General features: G+C 46.9%; 2 protein-coding genes across 3 annotated transcripts in view; one reads left to right on the top strand and one right to left on the bottom strand.

Moving 5' to 3' along the window:
- Positions 1–656: 656 nt before the first annotated feature.
- Positions 657–7,797, bottom strand: ZNHIT1 (zinc finger HIT-type containing 1). Of its 2 annotated transcripts, none has more exons than XM_083471280.1 (5): positions 7,584–7,797; positions 5,388–5,558; positions 3,832–3,911; positions 2,027–2,196; positions 657–893 (listed from the first exon to the last, which is right to left on the bottom strand). In XM_083471280.1, exons 1-5 carry the CDS (start codon positions 7,603–7,605, stop codon positions 872–874), a joined length of 465 nt encoding a protein of 154 aa, XP_083327406.1. In that variant the 5' UTR covers positions 7,606–7,797; the 3' UTR covers positions 657–871. The 2 variants fall into 2 exon arrangements, with proteins under 2 accessions (XP_083327406.1, XP_083327405.1); XM_083471279.1 differs by having other exon boundaries at positions 3,793–3,911; positions 7,584–7,733.
- Positions 7,798–9,433: 1,636 nt separating this feature from the next.
- The window catches only part of PLOD3 (procollagen-lysine,2-oxoglutarate 5-dioxygenase 3), a 34,139-nt gene continuing 25,996 nt past the window's right edge, over positions 9,434–17,576 (top strand). Inside the window, exon 1 of the mRNA XM_083471145.1 lies at positions 9,434–9,836. Coding sequence (XP_083327271.1) covers positions 9,731–9,836 — 106 coding nt within the window. The 5' untranslated portion in view covers positions 9,434–9,730. The remainder of the gene's footprint in view (positions 9,837–17,576) is intronic.

Here is a 17,576-nt window from a genome sequence, read left to right as displayed (position 1 = left end):
GAGCATCGGGAGCTCACCTCGTCGCGGGGATTCAAACCTCCGACCTTCTGATCGGCAAGTCCTAGGCTCAGTGGTTTAACCCACAGCGCCACTTGCATCCCTGGATATAGAGCAGTATATCAATTCAATAAATGAATGAATTGCCTCCAGCAGTGGTGGTAGAATACAACTATTGAGGTTAGTAGCCACCGATCGCCTTATTGAAGTTGTCTAATCCTTTTTTAATGCCTTCCAAATTTGTGGCCATTGCTACTGCTTGGGGGAGGGGCTTTCGTGGTAGTTTAATTATGAACTGCATGGAAAAAGCACTTTCTTTTGTCTGTCACGAATCTTTCCAACATTCGGCTTCGCTGTTGCAATCACTGGCTGTACACCCATTGAATGTAATGTGTGAACAGCTCTCTGGCGACGAGCAGAACCAGACAAAGCTGCAGCACGTCTGTTGATGATTTTTAAATATGCTTCATAGACCGAGACCCATTACCCAGCATTTCATATGTTGTGAGCCACCTGAGAGGGGGCAATGACAATAAAGATATTATTGTTGTTGTTGCGTTTTGTGAAAGAGCGGGTTGGAAATTTCCAAGTACAAATCTATAAATCTGCCAGACAAATAGTCCCAGGCGACTCAAAAGAAGAGATCCAAGCCCCAGGGCTACAGCACAGATACTTTTTAATTACTCAAAACGCTAGCGACAGATGATAGCGCCAGGCAAAGCGGCCTTCCTCTCCGTCTCTGAGAAACCTGGTTTCCTGTCCTTCAGCCTCAAAGCGAGGAACAGCTCCAGGGCCCAACTCATCCAAAGGAAACAGGTACGCCACACAAATTCTCCTTCCACAGGCAGCACACGGCAGTTCCTCAGAACACATCTCAGACGGTCCACTTCAGACACCTTCAGGTGAGAGAGAGAGAGAGAGAGAGAGAGAGAGAGAGAGAGAGAGCAGGAGTTTCAGAAGAAAGCTTAACAAGGCATTTTCAGCTCTCTTTAACAGCTGTTTATTGCTGTAATGGTCTTTTATGAATCTCTTTGTGAGAGTCACCTGAAAAGCTGTATAAAACCCACTTAATTCTTTTTAAAAAACCCACAACAACTACAGACATAGGCAAACTCGGCCCTCCAGATGTTTTGGGACTACAACTCCCATCATCCCTGACCACTAGTCCTGTTAGCTAGGAGTTTGCCAATGCCTGAAGTAGGGGCTCTGCACCTGCTCACCTACTTTGCACCTACTTCTGGCACTGTTTAAACCATGGGTAGGCAAACTAAGGCCCGGGGGCCAGATCCAGCCCAAACGCCTTCTTAATCCAGCCTGCGGTTGGTCTGGGAATCAGTGTGTTTTTACATGAGTAGAATGTGTGCTTTTATTTAAAATGCATCTCTGGGTTATTTGTGGGGCATAGGAATTTGTTCACCCCCAAAAAAAAAAATATAGTCCGGCCCCCCACAAGGTCTGAGGGACAGTGGACTGGCCCCCTGCTGAAAAAGTCTGTTGACCCCTGGTTTAAACCATCACTTTCCCCTCTCCATGTTCCTCCTGTCTTGCTCCCATGTCATGGCCGCTGCAGTTGTGCAACCTGCCTTTACTTGCGCTCCCCTGCCCCACTATGCAAAACCAGGATTGCGAGGAGGCACTGCAAATCCTCCAATGGGGAATGAGTGACAACATCCTTACATTTTCATTGTAAAGAGAGAAAGCTTCAGGCTCTGAGTACTACACAATGACATTCCTACGTTTCTACTAAATACTGTAGCGAGAAAATGGCAGGCTACGAATACTGCTAAACAACCACACCAGATGTTGCTGGACTACAACTCCCATCATCCTTGGCCACTGGCCAGGGGCTGATGTGAGTTGGAGGCCAACAGCACCCCAGGGCACTACATTAGCTACTTGCTTTCCTAACAGTTCTGTGTTATTATTCTTTCAAAATCCCCTTGGTAGTTGCGGTTTTGGGTCAGGAAACGGAACAGCAGCCCATGCTGGTGGCGACCAGGGCGAGCTGCTGTTTGCAAGCCTGTCTCACCGAGTTTCCTGGTGCGTCCCCAGACACTTGACGCAGCAGTACCGGGTTCCGCATGATACACACGTGTAGTTCGACGGGAAGCCGCAGACGGTGCAGAAGTGGCGCTGGGGCAGGTTGGAAGGGGGCGCACACGCTGTCAGGTAGTTGGGTCCTTCGCTCACGTTCAGGTTCTGTTGGGGAGTCCAGAAGGGAGAAAAAGATATGAACTCGCCTATGAACTCAAGCCTCACGCCATGCATTATATAGGGAAGAATCAAACCATCTGATGCACATGGAAGAGGGCTCTCCGAAGGAGCGCTGGGAGTGCGGCTTCAAAGTGTGGCCAGTGTGGCGTAAGGGTTGGGCTAAGACCTGGGTTCAAATCCTCCACTCAGCCATAGAGCTCACTGGGCAACCTTGGGCCAGTCGCTCGCTCTCAGCCTAGCCTACCACACAGGGTTGTCGCGGGATTAAACAGGGTGGGGGGAACTGTGTGTGACACTCCTTGGAGAAGGAAGTGTGAAGCAAATGCCCTAACAGCTTACAGAAAAGAGGCTCATCACCTACCGACACTGAGGTGCCAGGTGATTGACAGGCGAGCAGCCCTGCCTCCCTGTCCAATTTGGCCTGTGAAGGGTAGGGCAGATATTGATCTGGCCTGCATAATAAGGGACACACCTGTCCCAGGAAATGCTTCCTTGAAGTATAGAATGATACTGTTCAAAGTTCTGCCTGTGCAATCGCTTTCCCCCTCAGTCAACAGTCTATGCCCATGGAGCTGGCTCAGTCCTCACTGGCCTGCGTCTGGTTTTTGGGGGGTGATATATTGTATATATGATATATATTGGGGGGGGTGTAGTGGTTAAGAGCGGGAGTCTCGTAATCTGGGGAACCGGGTTCGCGTCTCCGCTCCTCCACATGCAGCTGCTGGGTGACCTTGGGCCAGTCACACTTCTTTGAAGTCTCTCAGCCCCACTCACCTCACAGAGTGTTTGTTGTGGGGGAGGAAGGGAAAGGAGAATGTTAGCCGCTTTGAGACTCCTTAAAGGGAGTGAAAGGTGGGATATCAAATCCAAACTCTTCTTCTTCTTCTTCAGTTTTTATTTGGGGTGTATGGAAAGGTGCCCAATCCAAGCTAAAGGCAAAAACTTAATTCCTCCGCTTAGTTGTATAGACAGTTATCCTTTCCATCTCTGGGAGGAGTGGTCCCCTCCTCGCTACATCCCTCTAGGCCCGTGGCAGCCAAAATGGTTCCTGTCCAGATTCTGTTGGGACTACAGCTCCCATCATCCCTGACCACTGCTCACAACATCTGGGGCTGATGGGAGCTGTAGTCCAAAACACTCTGGAGAGCCCCACATTCATTGCCCCCTGCTCTCGGCCTAAGAACAGGAACGTTTGGAGCTTGGCTGGAACCTTGAGCATATCTCCACTTCGAATCTCAACCCTGCAATAAACCTGACCCCCCCCCCAATTCAATCCGCAACATTTCTTACAAGCCTATTGCTCTTGTAAGGATCATTTGCGGCGTTATGGCCAGTGAGCTTTCTGACTAAATCGTCTCCACACACAGCACAGCCTCCAGGCCGCAAATCCAACGACATGTATATATTTCGCGCAAAACTAACAAAGCACTTTTATGCTTGCAATGGCTTGGCTATAATGTCTGCCTTTGTTCAAACATTTATATTTAAACAGAGCTATTAAATCCAGGATGGGGTGGGAAATAAGACCATAAGGAAGGAGTACATAAGCGAAGCAACTGTTAAAGAATATTTATGCCTCACCCACGTCCCACAAAGGGGAGAGGGAGGGCGTAGAGGCACCTGTTCTTCCAGCAAGGCTTGGAAGTTCTTGCGGAAACGCAGCTTGAAATGGTCCCCCCGCGTTTTCTTCTTCTTCTTCCCTGTAAAAACAAAACCCAGGGAATGCAAAGTATAATTTTATCTGGATTCGATAGTATTCCTTGTTGCTGACCGCTCTGCCGTGCTTCCACGTTCTTATTATTCATGCTCTTGTTACGATCTCTCTTCAATAATCATTTCTCTGCTCTGCATCCGTTTCTTTCTTTTTCAGATTGAGGGCCATATGACGTCAAACAGGCAAGCCCTGTTGGTTTCTGCATCTCTCAAACATTTGCATTGTTATATCCAATAAAATAAAATAATTGAAACCTAGGGGGATAAATGTTACTATCTACACTCCCAGGGCCAATAACAATCCATTATTTTCAGGGACTGTGAACGAAATGACCCATTAGCATTTGAAATTTAAAAAAAGCTTTAGCTGCTGTCTATAATAAATTTTACTGAGGAAAAATATACATAAATTTATTATTTGTACAGTGTGATGGAACAGTGTTAGGTATATCTATATCTGGGGTGTTCCGTTAGTGCTGTAATACGAATACCTGTGGGGTTTTTTTGAGGTGCTGTTGGACTCCAAATCCCATCAGCCCCAACCAGCATGGCCAACAGTCAAGAATGATGGGATTTGGAGTCCAGCAATTTCTAAAGAGCTACAGGCCTCCCGCCCCTCAGCTAACACATGCATCATGGTGGAACCATATCAGTGGGGCTTCTGCCAAATCCTAAAGCCCCTCAGCTAGTGGATCTTGAGTGCACGATTGCACCTTTGTCTCCCACCATTTCCCGTTTTCTTGACATCATATCTGCTCAACTCCATCCAGCTTGGCCAACCCTCAAAGGTGAATTTGTGACCTTCCCAACTAGGAGGAATGGCTTTTAAAAGTAATGGACTATGTGGAAAAGGCAAAGCTGACGGCAAGATTAAAAGATCGAAATGATGAACTGTTTACAGAAGAATGGAGGCCTTTTTTACTAATTGAAAAAGTAGTATAGTGAAATGAAATCACGGGCAGGATTTGAGATAGGAGCAGCGGAAAGAAAATGATAAAGTACCGTATTTTTTGCACCATAACACTCACTTTTTTCCTCCTAGAAAGTAAGGGGAAATGTCTGTGCCTGTTATGGAGGGAATGCCTACGGGTGGCATGCCTACAGATTTTCCTCCTCTAAAAACTACGTGCGTGTTATGGTCGGGTGCGTGTTATAGAGCGAAAAATACGGTAATTGTATTAGAGGGATTTATATAACAGATAAAAGTCCGATATATAATGCAGTAGAAAAGAGTTTGAATGAAAACACTGTAGAGGTAGGGATGGGAAGCCACTGTATGAAACAATGTAACTATTAGATTTGAAGTTAATATGTAAAAATTCAGAAATTCAATAAAAAGTTATATTACAAAAATAGAGAGGAATTTGTGACCCACCTCCAGCAGCAAGTTAACAGAGTGAGCGCCAAGAGGAAAGGAAGACGGCAGAAGTCAACAGAAGTCAACCCAACAAACGAACCCTCACCTGTTTCAGCGTCGTCATCAAACTGGGGCAAGCGCTTCACAAGCTGGGGCATGTTGGCGTGAGGGTCATCCTGGAAGTTGTCATTCTCAAGCGCCTCCAACTGGCGGTTCAGGCGCCGCTGTCGGGTGGCCCGGTCTAAGATGCGCCTCTGGCTGGGGTCCTGAGACCGTGCTGAGAGAGAAAAAGAGAGAGGGCTGTGTCTGATGCCAGTAGTGGTTAAGAGCGGTAGTCTCGTAATCTGGGGAACCAGGTTCGCGTCTCCGCTCCTCCACATGCAGCTGCTAGGTGACCTTGGGCCAGTCACACTTCTTTGGAGTCTCTCAGCTCCACTCACCTCACAGAGTGTTTGTTGTGGGGGAGGAAGGGAAAGGAGATTGTTAGCTGCTTTGAGACTCCTTCGGGTAGTGATAAAGCGGGATATCAAATCCATCCAATCCAAGCAACCCACAGTCTGCCAAGGGAGACACCCCTTGGGCCTTCCGCAATGCCCCTGAACATTTGAATTGCCTCCACTGAAGCTCAGGTGGCCTTGTGCTCAGGATAGCTTGGTGGCAAGGACTGCCTTCCACCAGCTTCAGCTGGTGGCCCAGCTATGCCCCCTAAATGGACAGGGATAGCCTAACTACTGTTGTCTATGCCCTGGTGCTTTCATTCATTGGTTAAAACCACTGAAAGGTGAGAACAGACTAGTCTCTCCCCAAAACAAAGGAGCAGAATAGTGCCTGCACACCTGGCCTCATATCTGACGTTCTACAAATGCTGGAAATTTTTACTCTTTTTTGGAAAAAGAAAGCTGGGAATCTGGAGATTATCTTTCATTAGGGGTGGGGAAGGAACTGCCTCATTGCCCCCCACCATCACAAAGCACCCTTGAGGTCTAATAGACACATTATTTTATTTCCCCCCCCCATGGTGACCGCACTACCACATACATTTAGCTCAAGAATATGTTCTACTAATGCACCATCCTGTGGCAGGAGCAAGTAGCGGCTATGCCAGAGCATAGGAGGAATTTGCATTGCATTTTTGTATTTGATTTTTATCTGCAATTTTTTGGTTGTTCACAAGAACATTTTGTTTTTCTGTTTAAGCATGCTTCTCTAAATGTGAATCATTATTGTGTTGGATTTTCATCTGTAATGTTTTAATTAGGTGTTTTGAAAGGTTCTGCTCTTTTGTTTTAAGATGGCTAAGATTTGTTTATTTGTTTAGAAAAATAAAACAGTATAAAAAATTATTACAAACAATAAATCCTCTCCTACAGATTCAGTTTTTAAGAGGCAGCCTGGTGCCAGCTTCTTCCGAATAGGAAACACTGTCCCTTCATTTCCAGATTGTTGAGAGAGGCTGACATTCATCAGTGGCAAGTCAAAAGGCACTTTGTTCAAGCTCAGATACCCTCCCATGGGGTAAGCTCACGTACTTCCATCATGCCTGACCCCTGACCATGCTGGCTGTGGCTGATGGGAGCTGGAGTTCAGCTACTTCTGAAGAGCACCCCCATTGGCTACCCATGAAAGGGATACTGTGTTTGTAGCAGGAATTGGGAATCCCCCCCCCAAATGCTGCTGGACTCCAACTCCCATCAGCCCCAGCCAGCATAACCAATGGTCAAGCATGGTGGGAGCTGGAGTCCTACAACATCTGGAAGGCCACAGATTCCACACCAAGGTCCTTTCTCATTACCAGGTGCTAAACTAGTATCTGCATAAGTTGCAGGTTTTCCCATTAAATGCTAGTTGAAAATTAAGCCCGGGTCCACACTAAAAACTTCTAGGACCCACCTTGCTTCTGCGATTGCAAGTTGTTTCAAATATTGTGTTTTAATGGCTGCAGCCCACATTGGGACCTTCGAGCCAAGGGCAGAAATATGTTTAGGGCTATGATGAACACAGTGAAACCTCAACAAGAGCGTTCTTCTGAACATGTGCAGAATTCCTGCGGAATAAACCCTCCACCAACGACGGTGCTGATAATAGTTCGGCAGGTGGGAAGCCGGATTATAACATTACTTTGGGGTTCCCAGAATATCCTTTGTTTTGCAAAGGGCTGCTCCTGATCACAGCTCAGCACAATGCAAAACATGCATTCCTTGTTTCCCATTATTTTCTTGGCAACTGCTATTTAAATCGGAGAACACCGATCCCCCTTCGCGCCCAGCAGCCCCGCCGCCCTCCCATTCCCACTGCGAAGTACCTGAGATTTTCTTCTCCACCATCCTGCGAGCGAGCAAAGAGGCACAACCTCCCGCAGACACTCCTTCCACACACTTCCGGTATCGAACCGCTCTAGCTTCCCAACTCTGGTTCTCTTAACGCAGCATGCATTTTCAACCATAGAGAGCGGGGAAAAGATAGAGCGGGGCCGCATCCCGCTCAGGCAAGAGCTTTCGCTTTAATACCGGAAGTTTAGGCTGTATCTCCCCGGGCGGTGGAACAGCTCGCAAGCCGCCATGTTACCAGGGGCAAATCGCGTTTCCGCCTGTGCTCCCAGCTCACATTCCTCGGGGAAGCGACTTCGCGGGGTCCTAAGCTCCGCCGGTGTTTGGCGCAAAGCCTTTCTAATGGCCTTTTTTTTGTGAGAAGGGAGAGGCAGGGATTTACGGCTGGTGGCGATTGGGAGGGAAGGCAAAGGGAGCCCAAGGCAAAGGAATGTCATCTCCTCTTCCAATGTTTAGGGCTATGATGAGCATCATGAAACCTCAACAGGAGCGTTCTTCTGAACATGTGCAGAGTGCCGGCGGAATAAACCCTCCAACAAGCACAATGAAATGTAGGAGTAGGGGATAGGAAAAGTTGGGAGATAACAATTGGCAGGTTGAAGGGCAGTACTGAGCTTCGAAACACCTTATTTGAGCCAGGGGATGTAGCTCAGTGGTAGAGCGCATGCTTTGCATGTATGAGGTCCTGGGTTCGATCCCCAGCATCTCCACCTTTTACTCCTTGTTCTGCCGCCAAGTTGACACGCAGGCAGTGCTGTAGGTTATCCACTTAGGGCTATCCCTGTCTGTCGAAGCCTGAGAGGGCAAATGAACGTCAGGCACGAAAGAATTCACGGAGCTGTTTACAGTTACGTGCATCCCACTGCCCACATCTTCAAGGCAGTATAGTACAGTGGTTAGAGTGTCAGACCAGGGTTCAAGACCCCACCCAGCCACGAAGCTCGCTAGGTGACTTTGCCCTCAAAGATTGCTGGGCATTGTCCTTTGTTGCTGATAAAATCAACCTTTGAAAACGAAGCAGAGGAAACATTTGTCAAAGCACAGATAAAAATCGGCGGTTTTAAAACAAATTAACACAAACAAAATCACACGCCTGGGCAGGCTGCTGCTGGCCTGAGCAAAATGAAGTTTTGAGCAGGCAGGGAAAGCAGTACAAAGCATGTGAAATTAATGTTTCGAATTCTAGTGCTAAACAGACACGCGATATGTATTCAGTTATAAAAATATTTATAGACCACTATTTCACTCTTTTAAAAAAAACTTTTAAAAACCTGTGTGTGTGTGTGTGTGTGTGTGAGAGAGAGAGAGAGAGAGAGAGAGAGAGAGACATCAATTACATTTGCAGAAAGATGTATCATTAACTGCCTGCATAACCCTGGCTTTCAGCAGGTGTATGAAAGTGGCTAAGGCTGCCGTGGAACCATCGGGGCTCCCATCATTTTGAATCACGCAAAGTGTGCATGGGGCGAGGGCTTTAATACCTTTAAAATCAACAGCACCCCCTGCTCTGGGCAGCCCACCCTTCCTCCCTGGACCCCCCCCCCCATCTCCCACCCACCCCGCGCTCAGATTTATTTTCTTGGCAACGTGGCATTGGAGGAAGCGCAGGTCTCCCCCTCCTTCCTCCCCTTTCCAAACACTTTTCACGACCAGATTTTCTACTACTTTCCTTCGCCGTCCCGAACTTTCCAGACTCCTGATTGGCCCGCAGAGGGGGGAGCCCCCGCGTCCCGATTGGCCGCCCCATACCCGAGCTGCCGCGCGATTGGATGGCGGCCTCTCTCTTTTTCCCCCGTGGGCTCCCATTGATGAAAATGACCAGGAAAGAGACGCGAAGGTTCTCGCGGGGCTATAGACTATTTTTTCCCCTGGTTTTGTGGGTGGGTGCAGCGGGAATATCGGGGTCCCGCCGCCTCATTCCGCCCAAGGAAAGTGGAGGGGGGAGAAATGGGAAGAGGGTTTCCGATCTCCCCTTCCTCCTCCCCCTTCTTTTTCCCAGCTGCGGGGCTGCTGCGGGGAGGAGCCTGACGTCGGTCCGGCCCCGCCGATCGCGAGAGCTGAAAAAGCAGCAGCCCGAGCGGGCCCCGCAGTCTCTCGCCTCGGTTCCCGGGTCGCCTCCACCATGAAGCGGCAGAGATGCGTCTTTCTAAGCGCCGCCGCAATCCTAGCCACTCTGCTGATGGGCGCAGCCGCGACCAGCGAGGAAGATCAAGAGGCCGTCGATCCAGGTACGAGACGAGATCGGGGTGGGGTGTTGTCAAGGATCGGTAGCAGAATGACCTTTCCAGGGATCGGGTGCTGGCACGCCGGAATGAGGCAGAGATTGCAGGGGGAGGTGCAAAAATGGGGGGGGGGGTGTCATATGCACACGAGGAGGGAGAAAGGCATTTTGGCAAATAACGAAAAAAAGAGGATCGACCCGGGAATTGCAAGCTTTGCGCCAGCGCCTTGCACAATTGCTGGCCTTTCTTTTCGCTTTCTGGGAGAAGCGGGAGGGACTATAATAATAATAATAATTTTTTTATTTATTTATACGACGTCCTTGCCGGTTCAGAAAACCGGGCTCAGGGCGGCTAACAACAAATTCAAAACACTTAATTGTAATACAACATAGAAGCAGCATAAAATACAGTATAAAACCATGAATAACAATAAAGTTCAAAGATCAATTTGGGGGAATTCCATCCAATAAGCATTAGATAGTCACCAGGGCTAGCTGGCTGAATTAGTCCTACTTGGGCCAGTGAGGAGGCCTGGGGAGAGAATTAGTTGTGGGGTATCTGAGTGGGTAAGCAGCCAATGAGGTGGTGGACTCCCAACTCCCATCAGTCCCGACCAGTGGACCTGGGATGATGAGGTCATGCCCAACATCTGGAGCGAGCGCATCACTTTCAGGTCTGAAAGCAAGGCAGTGACGGGAAATGTGCAGCCCAGGCATAGGCAAACTTGGCTCTCCAGATGTTTTGAGACTACAACTCCCATCATCCCTGACCACTGGTCATGTTAGCTAGGGATGATGGGAGTTGTAGTCCCAAAACATCTGGAGGGCCACGTTTGCCTATAGGGATGGTGGGAATTGTAGTCTCAAAACATCTGGAGAGCTGAGTTTGCCTATGCCTGGTGTAGCCCTACAGATGGTGTTGGGCTCCTGACTCCCATCAGCCCCCAGGCAGTGTGAACCGGTGGTTGAGGATTGTGGGAGTTGTAGTTCAGTGACATTCTTGGCTGCAAATAACCATTTGTACATCCCGTTCCTTATGATTGACCAAGTGAGCCAGGCAGAGGGGGAACAGAGGGAATTCAGAAAGGTGTGTGTGTATTTATATAGTCCATGTGATAGTGGAATAAGGGAAATGTTACCAGGGCCATCTTTACAAAATGTGTGTGCAGAGACACACATGGCACTAATATTATGCACTGATGTGTTTGGGTGTAACAGGGGAGCAGAGAGGAAAGGTTGTTACACGGGTCAGATGAGAAGCAATAATGGCCACCAACTTGGATGACTTCAAGAGAGGAATGGACAGCTAGGAATAAGGTGATCAGTGGCTGTGCCCTACTTCAGCTCAGGCAGCCTGGCACAGGACAGTCTTAAAAATACTTGTCTTTCTTCTGCCAGAGCAGCAGCAGCAGCCCTGCTGTTCATCAGCTTCTTAGGCATAGGATTTCTCTCTAAGTGTTTCTCTTTTGCAACAGATCCCAGTTCATAGATCTCAGAGTTCTGGTACAAAACAAAGTAGATCCCACCAACCTGCAGCCCGCAACCCCTGGTGCAGGTTGCCTTTTTTTGCCAAGTCTTTTTCTTATTTTTGCCATGATCTGACAAGCGCTTTGTAGCTAATCAAAGAATGTATTGTTGAGAGAGTTTAGCGCTTTGTCCAGGTGGTGACTTGGCCTGTCTTGGTTCATTCTCCCTTTGTGAGCCTTCTTTTCCAGAGGATGCTGACCTACATAATCTCGCCATGGTTGGGTTGCGGGAGGTTTTGAGTCTATACCCCACACTGCTTCAGTATCCATGAATCCTTTGATATGCTGTTGTGGCTCTTCTGCAACATCGTACCCTCTACCCTTGGGACAGAAAAACAGTTCCTCCTGCTGCTCTTCTTCTTGGTTTGAGGAAGCGTCTTTTACTGCCTTTTGCTTGTGATGTGAAAGTTGCAGACTTGGCGACTTAACAGAATTTGCAAAATTGCAACTTAACTGCTGCCCAGAAATATTCCATGGTTGTTTTACTGCTGCTGCTGCTGTTCTTGATTATGGTAATATTAGGACGGTAGTAGTCATAGCTTACTGTGCTGGATCACGCTGAGGTTCATCTAAGTCCAGCATTCTTAGCGTAGCTAACTTTTCTATGTGTCCTCTAGGAAGTCCATCAGGGCGGGACTTCAGGGCTGAATTTCGAGGGCTCTTCACGAGAATGAAGACCCCCCCAATTCCAGCAGGGCTGACTTACCACATTTTGAACTGAAAACTGGCATTGGCATCTAAAGAGCTCCCTTTCCACCCATAAGGCCATAAAGTCCAGAGTTTAAAATGACCTAACTGCATTGCTGAATTTACAAAGGTGGCAATTCTCTTGCTCCTGGCTTGTGTGACTCATTGTGGTCTGGCCCGCCTTGGTTCCCCTGTGGCTGAAATACTTGCCTTTTATTTATCTACTTATTTTTATTTATACCCTGCCCTCCCCGGGCTCAGGGCAGCTAACATCAGATAAAAAAACAATTGATTAAAATACGAATTTAAAAACAAGACTAAAATACTACTTAAAATGCAGCCTCATTTCAGTGGAAGCCCAGATCAAAGACTGTTTTTTTTGGGGGGGGGGAGAAAACATCAAATCTTCACCAAGGGCAACTATCCAGACTGGTCCTACGTGGGCCAGAAAAGCCAGGGAAGTCCCCAAATAGGGGTTCCATCACAAAAGGAAAAGGAAAGAGGAGGAGGGGATCAGGCTGGTTCCAAGCCAAAGGCCAGGCAGAACAACTCTGTCTTACAGGCCCTGCAGAAAGAAATCAAATCCCGCAGGGCCCTGGTCTCATGAGACAGAGCGTTCCACCAGGCCGGAGCCAGTGTTGAAAAAGCCCTGGCCCTGGTTGAGGCTAATCTGACTTCCTTAGGGCCCAGGACCTCTAGGGTGTTGCTATTTATGGACCTTAAGGTCCTCCGCGGGGCATACAGGGAGAGGCGGTCCATAGATACCTGTCTTTATAGTTCCTTCAAACTTCTGAAGTCGAGAGCTGGCAACTGCTAAAGTGGGAATGGGGAAGTCAGTGGCCCACCAGATATTGCAGGACTCCAGCTCCCATCATCTCCAGCCATTGGCTGTGCTGACTGGGGCTGATGGGAGCTGGAGTCCAAGGAGATGTAGAGGGTTGGTTCCCCATCCCTACTCTAAAGCAAAGTGAGCTCTTGGAAGTAATGCATTGGGACACCCTTTGAGCCCACCTCACACTTAACCTATTTTTAGGGTTGTGTGTTGTAAGCATGCACTTGAAAACGCAAGGCACAAGCAACAAAACTGGGGGCACAAAAGAAACGTACCATCTTCTTGGCATCATTTTCGGAGTTTCAGCATGTTATCGTTTAGCAGCTTTTTAGCTGGTGGTTAATATTGTCTGCTGGGGCTGTTGCCTCTTGAAAAGGGTTTTGTGTATAGCAAGTTTTGTGCTTGAAAGCGGGGGCTCTTGCTGTTAGCAGTTTGGCTGGAGGTGCTTTATCGCCTGTGCATTTTTTATAAAAGCATTTGTATTTATGACATTGCATGCCTTGTTTTATCTGTGAGTTGCCCACAGGTTTTTTACGTCTGCAACACACAAATATAATCAATCAATAATAATTTTAAAATCATATGTGTTGAAGAGCCCAAATTGAATGTATTTCCTCTATAATATATGAATAAGTTCTTGAGCAGGCTGTGGATTGGATGCCTCCTCAGAGTGGAACCATAGAATTGTTCCATACGGGGATCAAACCTGCAACCTTGGCATTATCAGTACCATGCTCTAACCAACTGAGCTATCCAGGCTATAAATACAAGGATCGTCCGGGATTTGAACCTGGGACCTCTCGTACCCTAAACAAGAATCATACCTCTAGACCAGCGGTTCTCAACCTGTGGGTCCCCAGATGTTGTTGGACTACAACTCCCATCATCCCTGAGCTCTGGCCTTGCTAGCTAGGGGTGATGGGAGTTGTAGTTCAACATCTGGGGACCCACAGGTTGAGAAAGGCTGCTCTAGGCCAACAATCCAGCTGGAGAAGATCCATTTGAAATGAATGGACCAGATTTAATCCCCACAAAGACTCTGCCAGGTAGGTCAGGCTGAGAGGCAGGGTGCTTCATGGCTGAGTGGGAATTTGAACCCTGCTCTCCGAGGTCCTGTTCCAACACACTTACCAGCCGTTCTCAACCTGGGGTCCCCAGACGTTCTTGAACTATGGCTCCCATGATCCCTGACCGAAGACCGTGCTGGCTATGAATGATGGGAGTTGTAGTTCAACCGCATCTAGGAGCCCAAAGTTGAGAAAGGCTGCTCTAACCACTATGCTGCACTGCCGACCAGATTTGGGTGGCTGGACCTTTTTATTCAATGTAGACTCTCTGTAAAGTGAGTCCCTTCTCTTGTTGTTTTCCAAACATTGTGTTTCCTGTTTGGGATGGAGATGGAGCAGCCCAGTTTGCAATTTGGCTTGGATCCTGTCCTTCATAGATCTTTCTCGGTGGCTTAGTGTTGTTTAAGGACAGCTCTCCAATGTGAGTTCCAGGGAGATGGCCTCTCTCTCGCTCTCTCTCGCCCCCCACTCAGCTCTGCCAGTAATTATTTTTACAGAAGTTGCTGGATAGGATTTCATGGGGCTGGTGACTTCCGGCTTTGCGAAATATTACTGACTGCCAAAGGAAATATACGGACCGTGGAGACAGCTGTCCGGTTTTTGAGAGGTATTGCTATGTTCATGAATGGAACACCGCCAGACTAAGACATTATCATATTTATTTGCATTTTCTCTATTTGGGCTCAAGGATTAGAGATTCCTAGTTCTAAATCTTACTAGGTTGCAGCAGATGTCCTTTTTCTGCACTCTCTGTCTGTGGCTAAACGATTGCTAAAGGGCTGAATCCTTGGGAGAGGAGAAATATGGTTTGTACAATTCCAGACTGAAGCAAGCATAAATTGGCTTGAGCATAATTGGAAGGTAATTTAAAGCACCAGGCCTGCAGCTTAAGGTTTCATTCTGCCACAGCATTTAAAGCCCTAAACAACTTAGGCTCCCAATATCTGAAAGGCCACAATCAGAATGAATTTCAGAAACCAAAAAGTCGTATCGAAAAATACGACTTTCGAGCCATCTGGCCCCAGAATCCCAATTAGGCATTCAGTTTTGGCAACTGTAGCCCTGGTTTAAGGAGCCATTTGGTGCCTAGATTATCTACCTGAGTTTCTAACACTGCAGTCCGTCCCTACAGACCCTCTTGGCTGCCAAGATTGTCCGAGGGAGCCCACCTGGTAGTGTAGGATGTGTGAGGGCTTTTTTTGCGGTAGCCGCCGAGCTGTGGCGTTCCCACCACACAGAAAGGTAAAGGCACACCTGGTTCTCGTGGCCTTGACACCTGAGAGATGTGTTTTAGGGCTCACCCTATTTTTGATTGTGGCTTAACTGTTTTTAATACTGTATTTTTAACTGGTTGTAACCCAGTTTGGACGGCGTGATAAGCCAAACCATGCAGGCACAGGAGTAATCTCCCAGCCAGCTCCTGGTTTCCTCTGATGCAAACATGGTACCAAGACCTGTTCACAATGAAGGAAAGGGTGAGAGAGGCATGGCCAATGATTGGGGATGATGGGTATTGTAGTCCAGCAACAACTGGAAAGTCCACAGATGTTTCCCCCTCCTCACACGGAGCTAACATGCCTGCTACTTTTCCCTCAGCACCAACCCGCTAACTTAATCTATCTGTTGAACTGGGAATATTTGAGCACAAAGTTTGACCACTTCTTCACATAGCGTTTTCTCATTCCTCTTAATGCTCTTTCTTTTCGCCCATTATTCCTCGCTCCTGCGGCAGGTTTTGTTAGGTGGCTGCTGAATAACTTTTCTTTCTTCCCTTTCTCAGTTGCCTCTGACTGACTGGTGCCTTTTTCTTCAGCTTCTCTCTCTCTGTCTGAGCGCACGGGACAATTTGAGACATTGCTGGTCGGTTCTCGAATTCTCTGGCGACGCAGGGAGTGGGACGGGCTGGGAAGGCTCTCGCCAGACTTTCCAGAGTTTGAGGAGCAAAAAATAGTAGCTTGGAAAATATTGCCAGAGGGATACAATCGTAGGTTGGCAGGCTAGGTGGCGGCGCCGACAGCTGAGAGGAGAAACCCTTGTTCAGGAGAAGTTTGTTTTGATGTGGGAAGGATGGCTTCTTTTTGGCTTGGGTTTAAAGCATAAAAATAAATGATTTTTTCCAGCGGATTTTTGGCATTTAAAACGGATTTTTAAAATAAAATGCTTTTGGAGGAAAAATATTTCTAAAGATAGTTATCTATTTAAGTTACATTATAGCCCAAAGGCTATTCATCAGGAAATAAGGATTTGTTTTAAGTTTTTCATGTGTGCTAAACTCAGTCTAAGTTTTTTGTTTTTTGTTTAAATTGTTTAACCACACCAGTTAACAAACATGGATACATATGCTATCATGTTATTGTTTTAGTTAAATAAATTGTTATTAAGGAAATGATTATATTTCTCCTTCTAATAAAGTACGGCAGAAAAGTTGTCCAAATACAAACAGTTAACTTATTAAACCTCACAATAATTTCATAATTATCTGTATATGTATTTCTAATAGTATAACCAAATCAATAATTGTTGATATAACTGTAAAAATGGTTGTAAATAGTAAGAGTACACCAGCAAGAATGAGTCTTTCTGTAAGAAATATGATTTAAATTAAGTCTTACTTACTAGTGATTTAAATCAATTTGATTTAAATAAAATCCATCCTGGTTTAAAGGCAGCCTCTTTTTGTTGTCAGCTCAGATGGGAAACCTTTTTCTCAAACTGAGAGCTGCATCAGTTGAGGTACATTTACAGTCTCTAGCAAATCCAGGTAGGACTGGGGGAGACTGGAGATTCGCTGCCTGTCCGTGCGGACATTACTTCGCCAGATGGGGCAGTGATCTGAGTCTGCACAAGGAACTTAGGGAGCTGCCTTAGACTGAGTCATCAACCCACTGGTCCATCTCTGAGATTTCAAACCAGGTATCTATCCCATCCCTACCTGGAGATGCTCTATAGCCAAGCCATGGCCTTTTCCCAAGTACAGTGGTACCTTGGTGCTCAAAACGCCTTGGTTCCCAAATGCTGAAAACCTGGATGTAAGGGTTCTGGTTTTCGAACATTTTTCGGAAGCTGAACGTCCGATGTGGTTGTCAGCTATTGTTTCCGGGGCGCCTGCACCAATCAGAAGCTGCACCTTGGTTTCCAAAAATTTCAGGAGTCAAACGGACTTCCAGAATGGATTAAGTTTGGTGCTTTTGTTTTTGCTATTTATTTTGCGTTTTTGTTTTTCAGGCTTTTTCGGTTGATTTGTTTTTGTGACTGTGTGGAACCCAGTTCAGCTACTGATTGATTGATTATATGACTGCGGAAATGTAAAAAAACAATGACTATCATCAGTGCAAGAAAGAAAGAAAAAAATAATTTAAATTTTGATCATCTACAATACTGTCTTCATTTAGTTTATAGTACAGTACATTGATTATTGCTTTCATTTTATGGATCAGTGGTCTCATTAGATAGTAAAATTCCTGCTAAACTGCTGTTTTAGGGGTTGTTTTTAAAAGTCTGGAATGGATCGATCCGTTTTGCAGTCCTTTCTATGGGAAAGCGTGCCTTGGTTTTGGAACGCTTTGGTTTTGGAACGGACTTCCGGAACGGATTAAGTTTGAGAACCAAGGTACCATTGTACAAAGCCGCTTCCT

The sequence above is a fragment of the Podarcis liolepis genome (genome assembly GCF_965112155.1).
Source record: "Podarcis liolepis genome assembly, chromosome: 13".
In the NCBI taxonomy this organism is placed as follows: Eukaryota; Metazoa; Chordata; class Lepidosauria; order Squamata; family Lacertidae; genus Podarcis; species Podarcis liolepis.
This window is presented reverse-complemented; position numbering and strand designations above follow the sequence as displayed.

Excerpts from the sequence above, each read along its gene's own strand:
- ZNHIT1 (XM_083471279.1), bottom strand. The coding sequence starts at position 7,605 with ATGGTGGAGAAGAAAATCTCAG. Across the intron at positions 5,559-7,583 it reads GGTGGAGAAGAAAATCTCAG|CACGGTCTCAGGACCCCAGC; the intron begins GTACTTCGCAGT and ends TTTCTCTCTCAG. Across the intron at positions 3,912-5,387 it reads TGATGACGACGCTGAAACAG|GGAAGAAGAAGAAGAAAACG; the intron begins GTGAGGGTTCGT and ends TTGTTTTTACAG.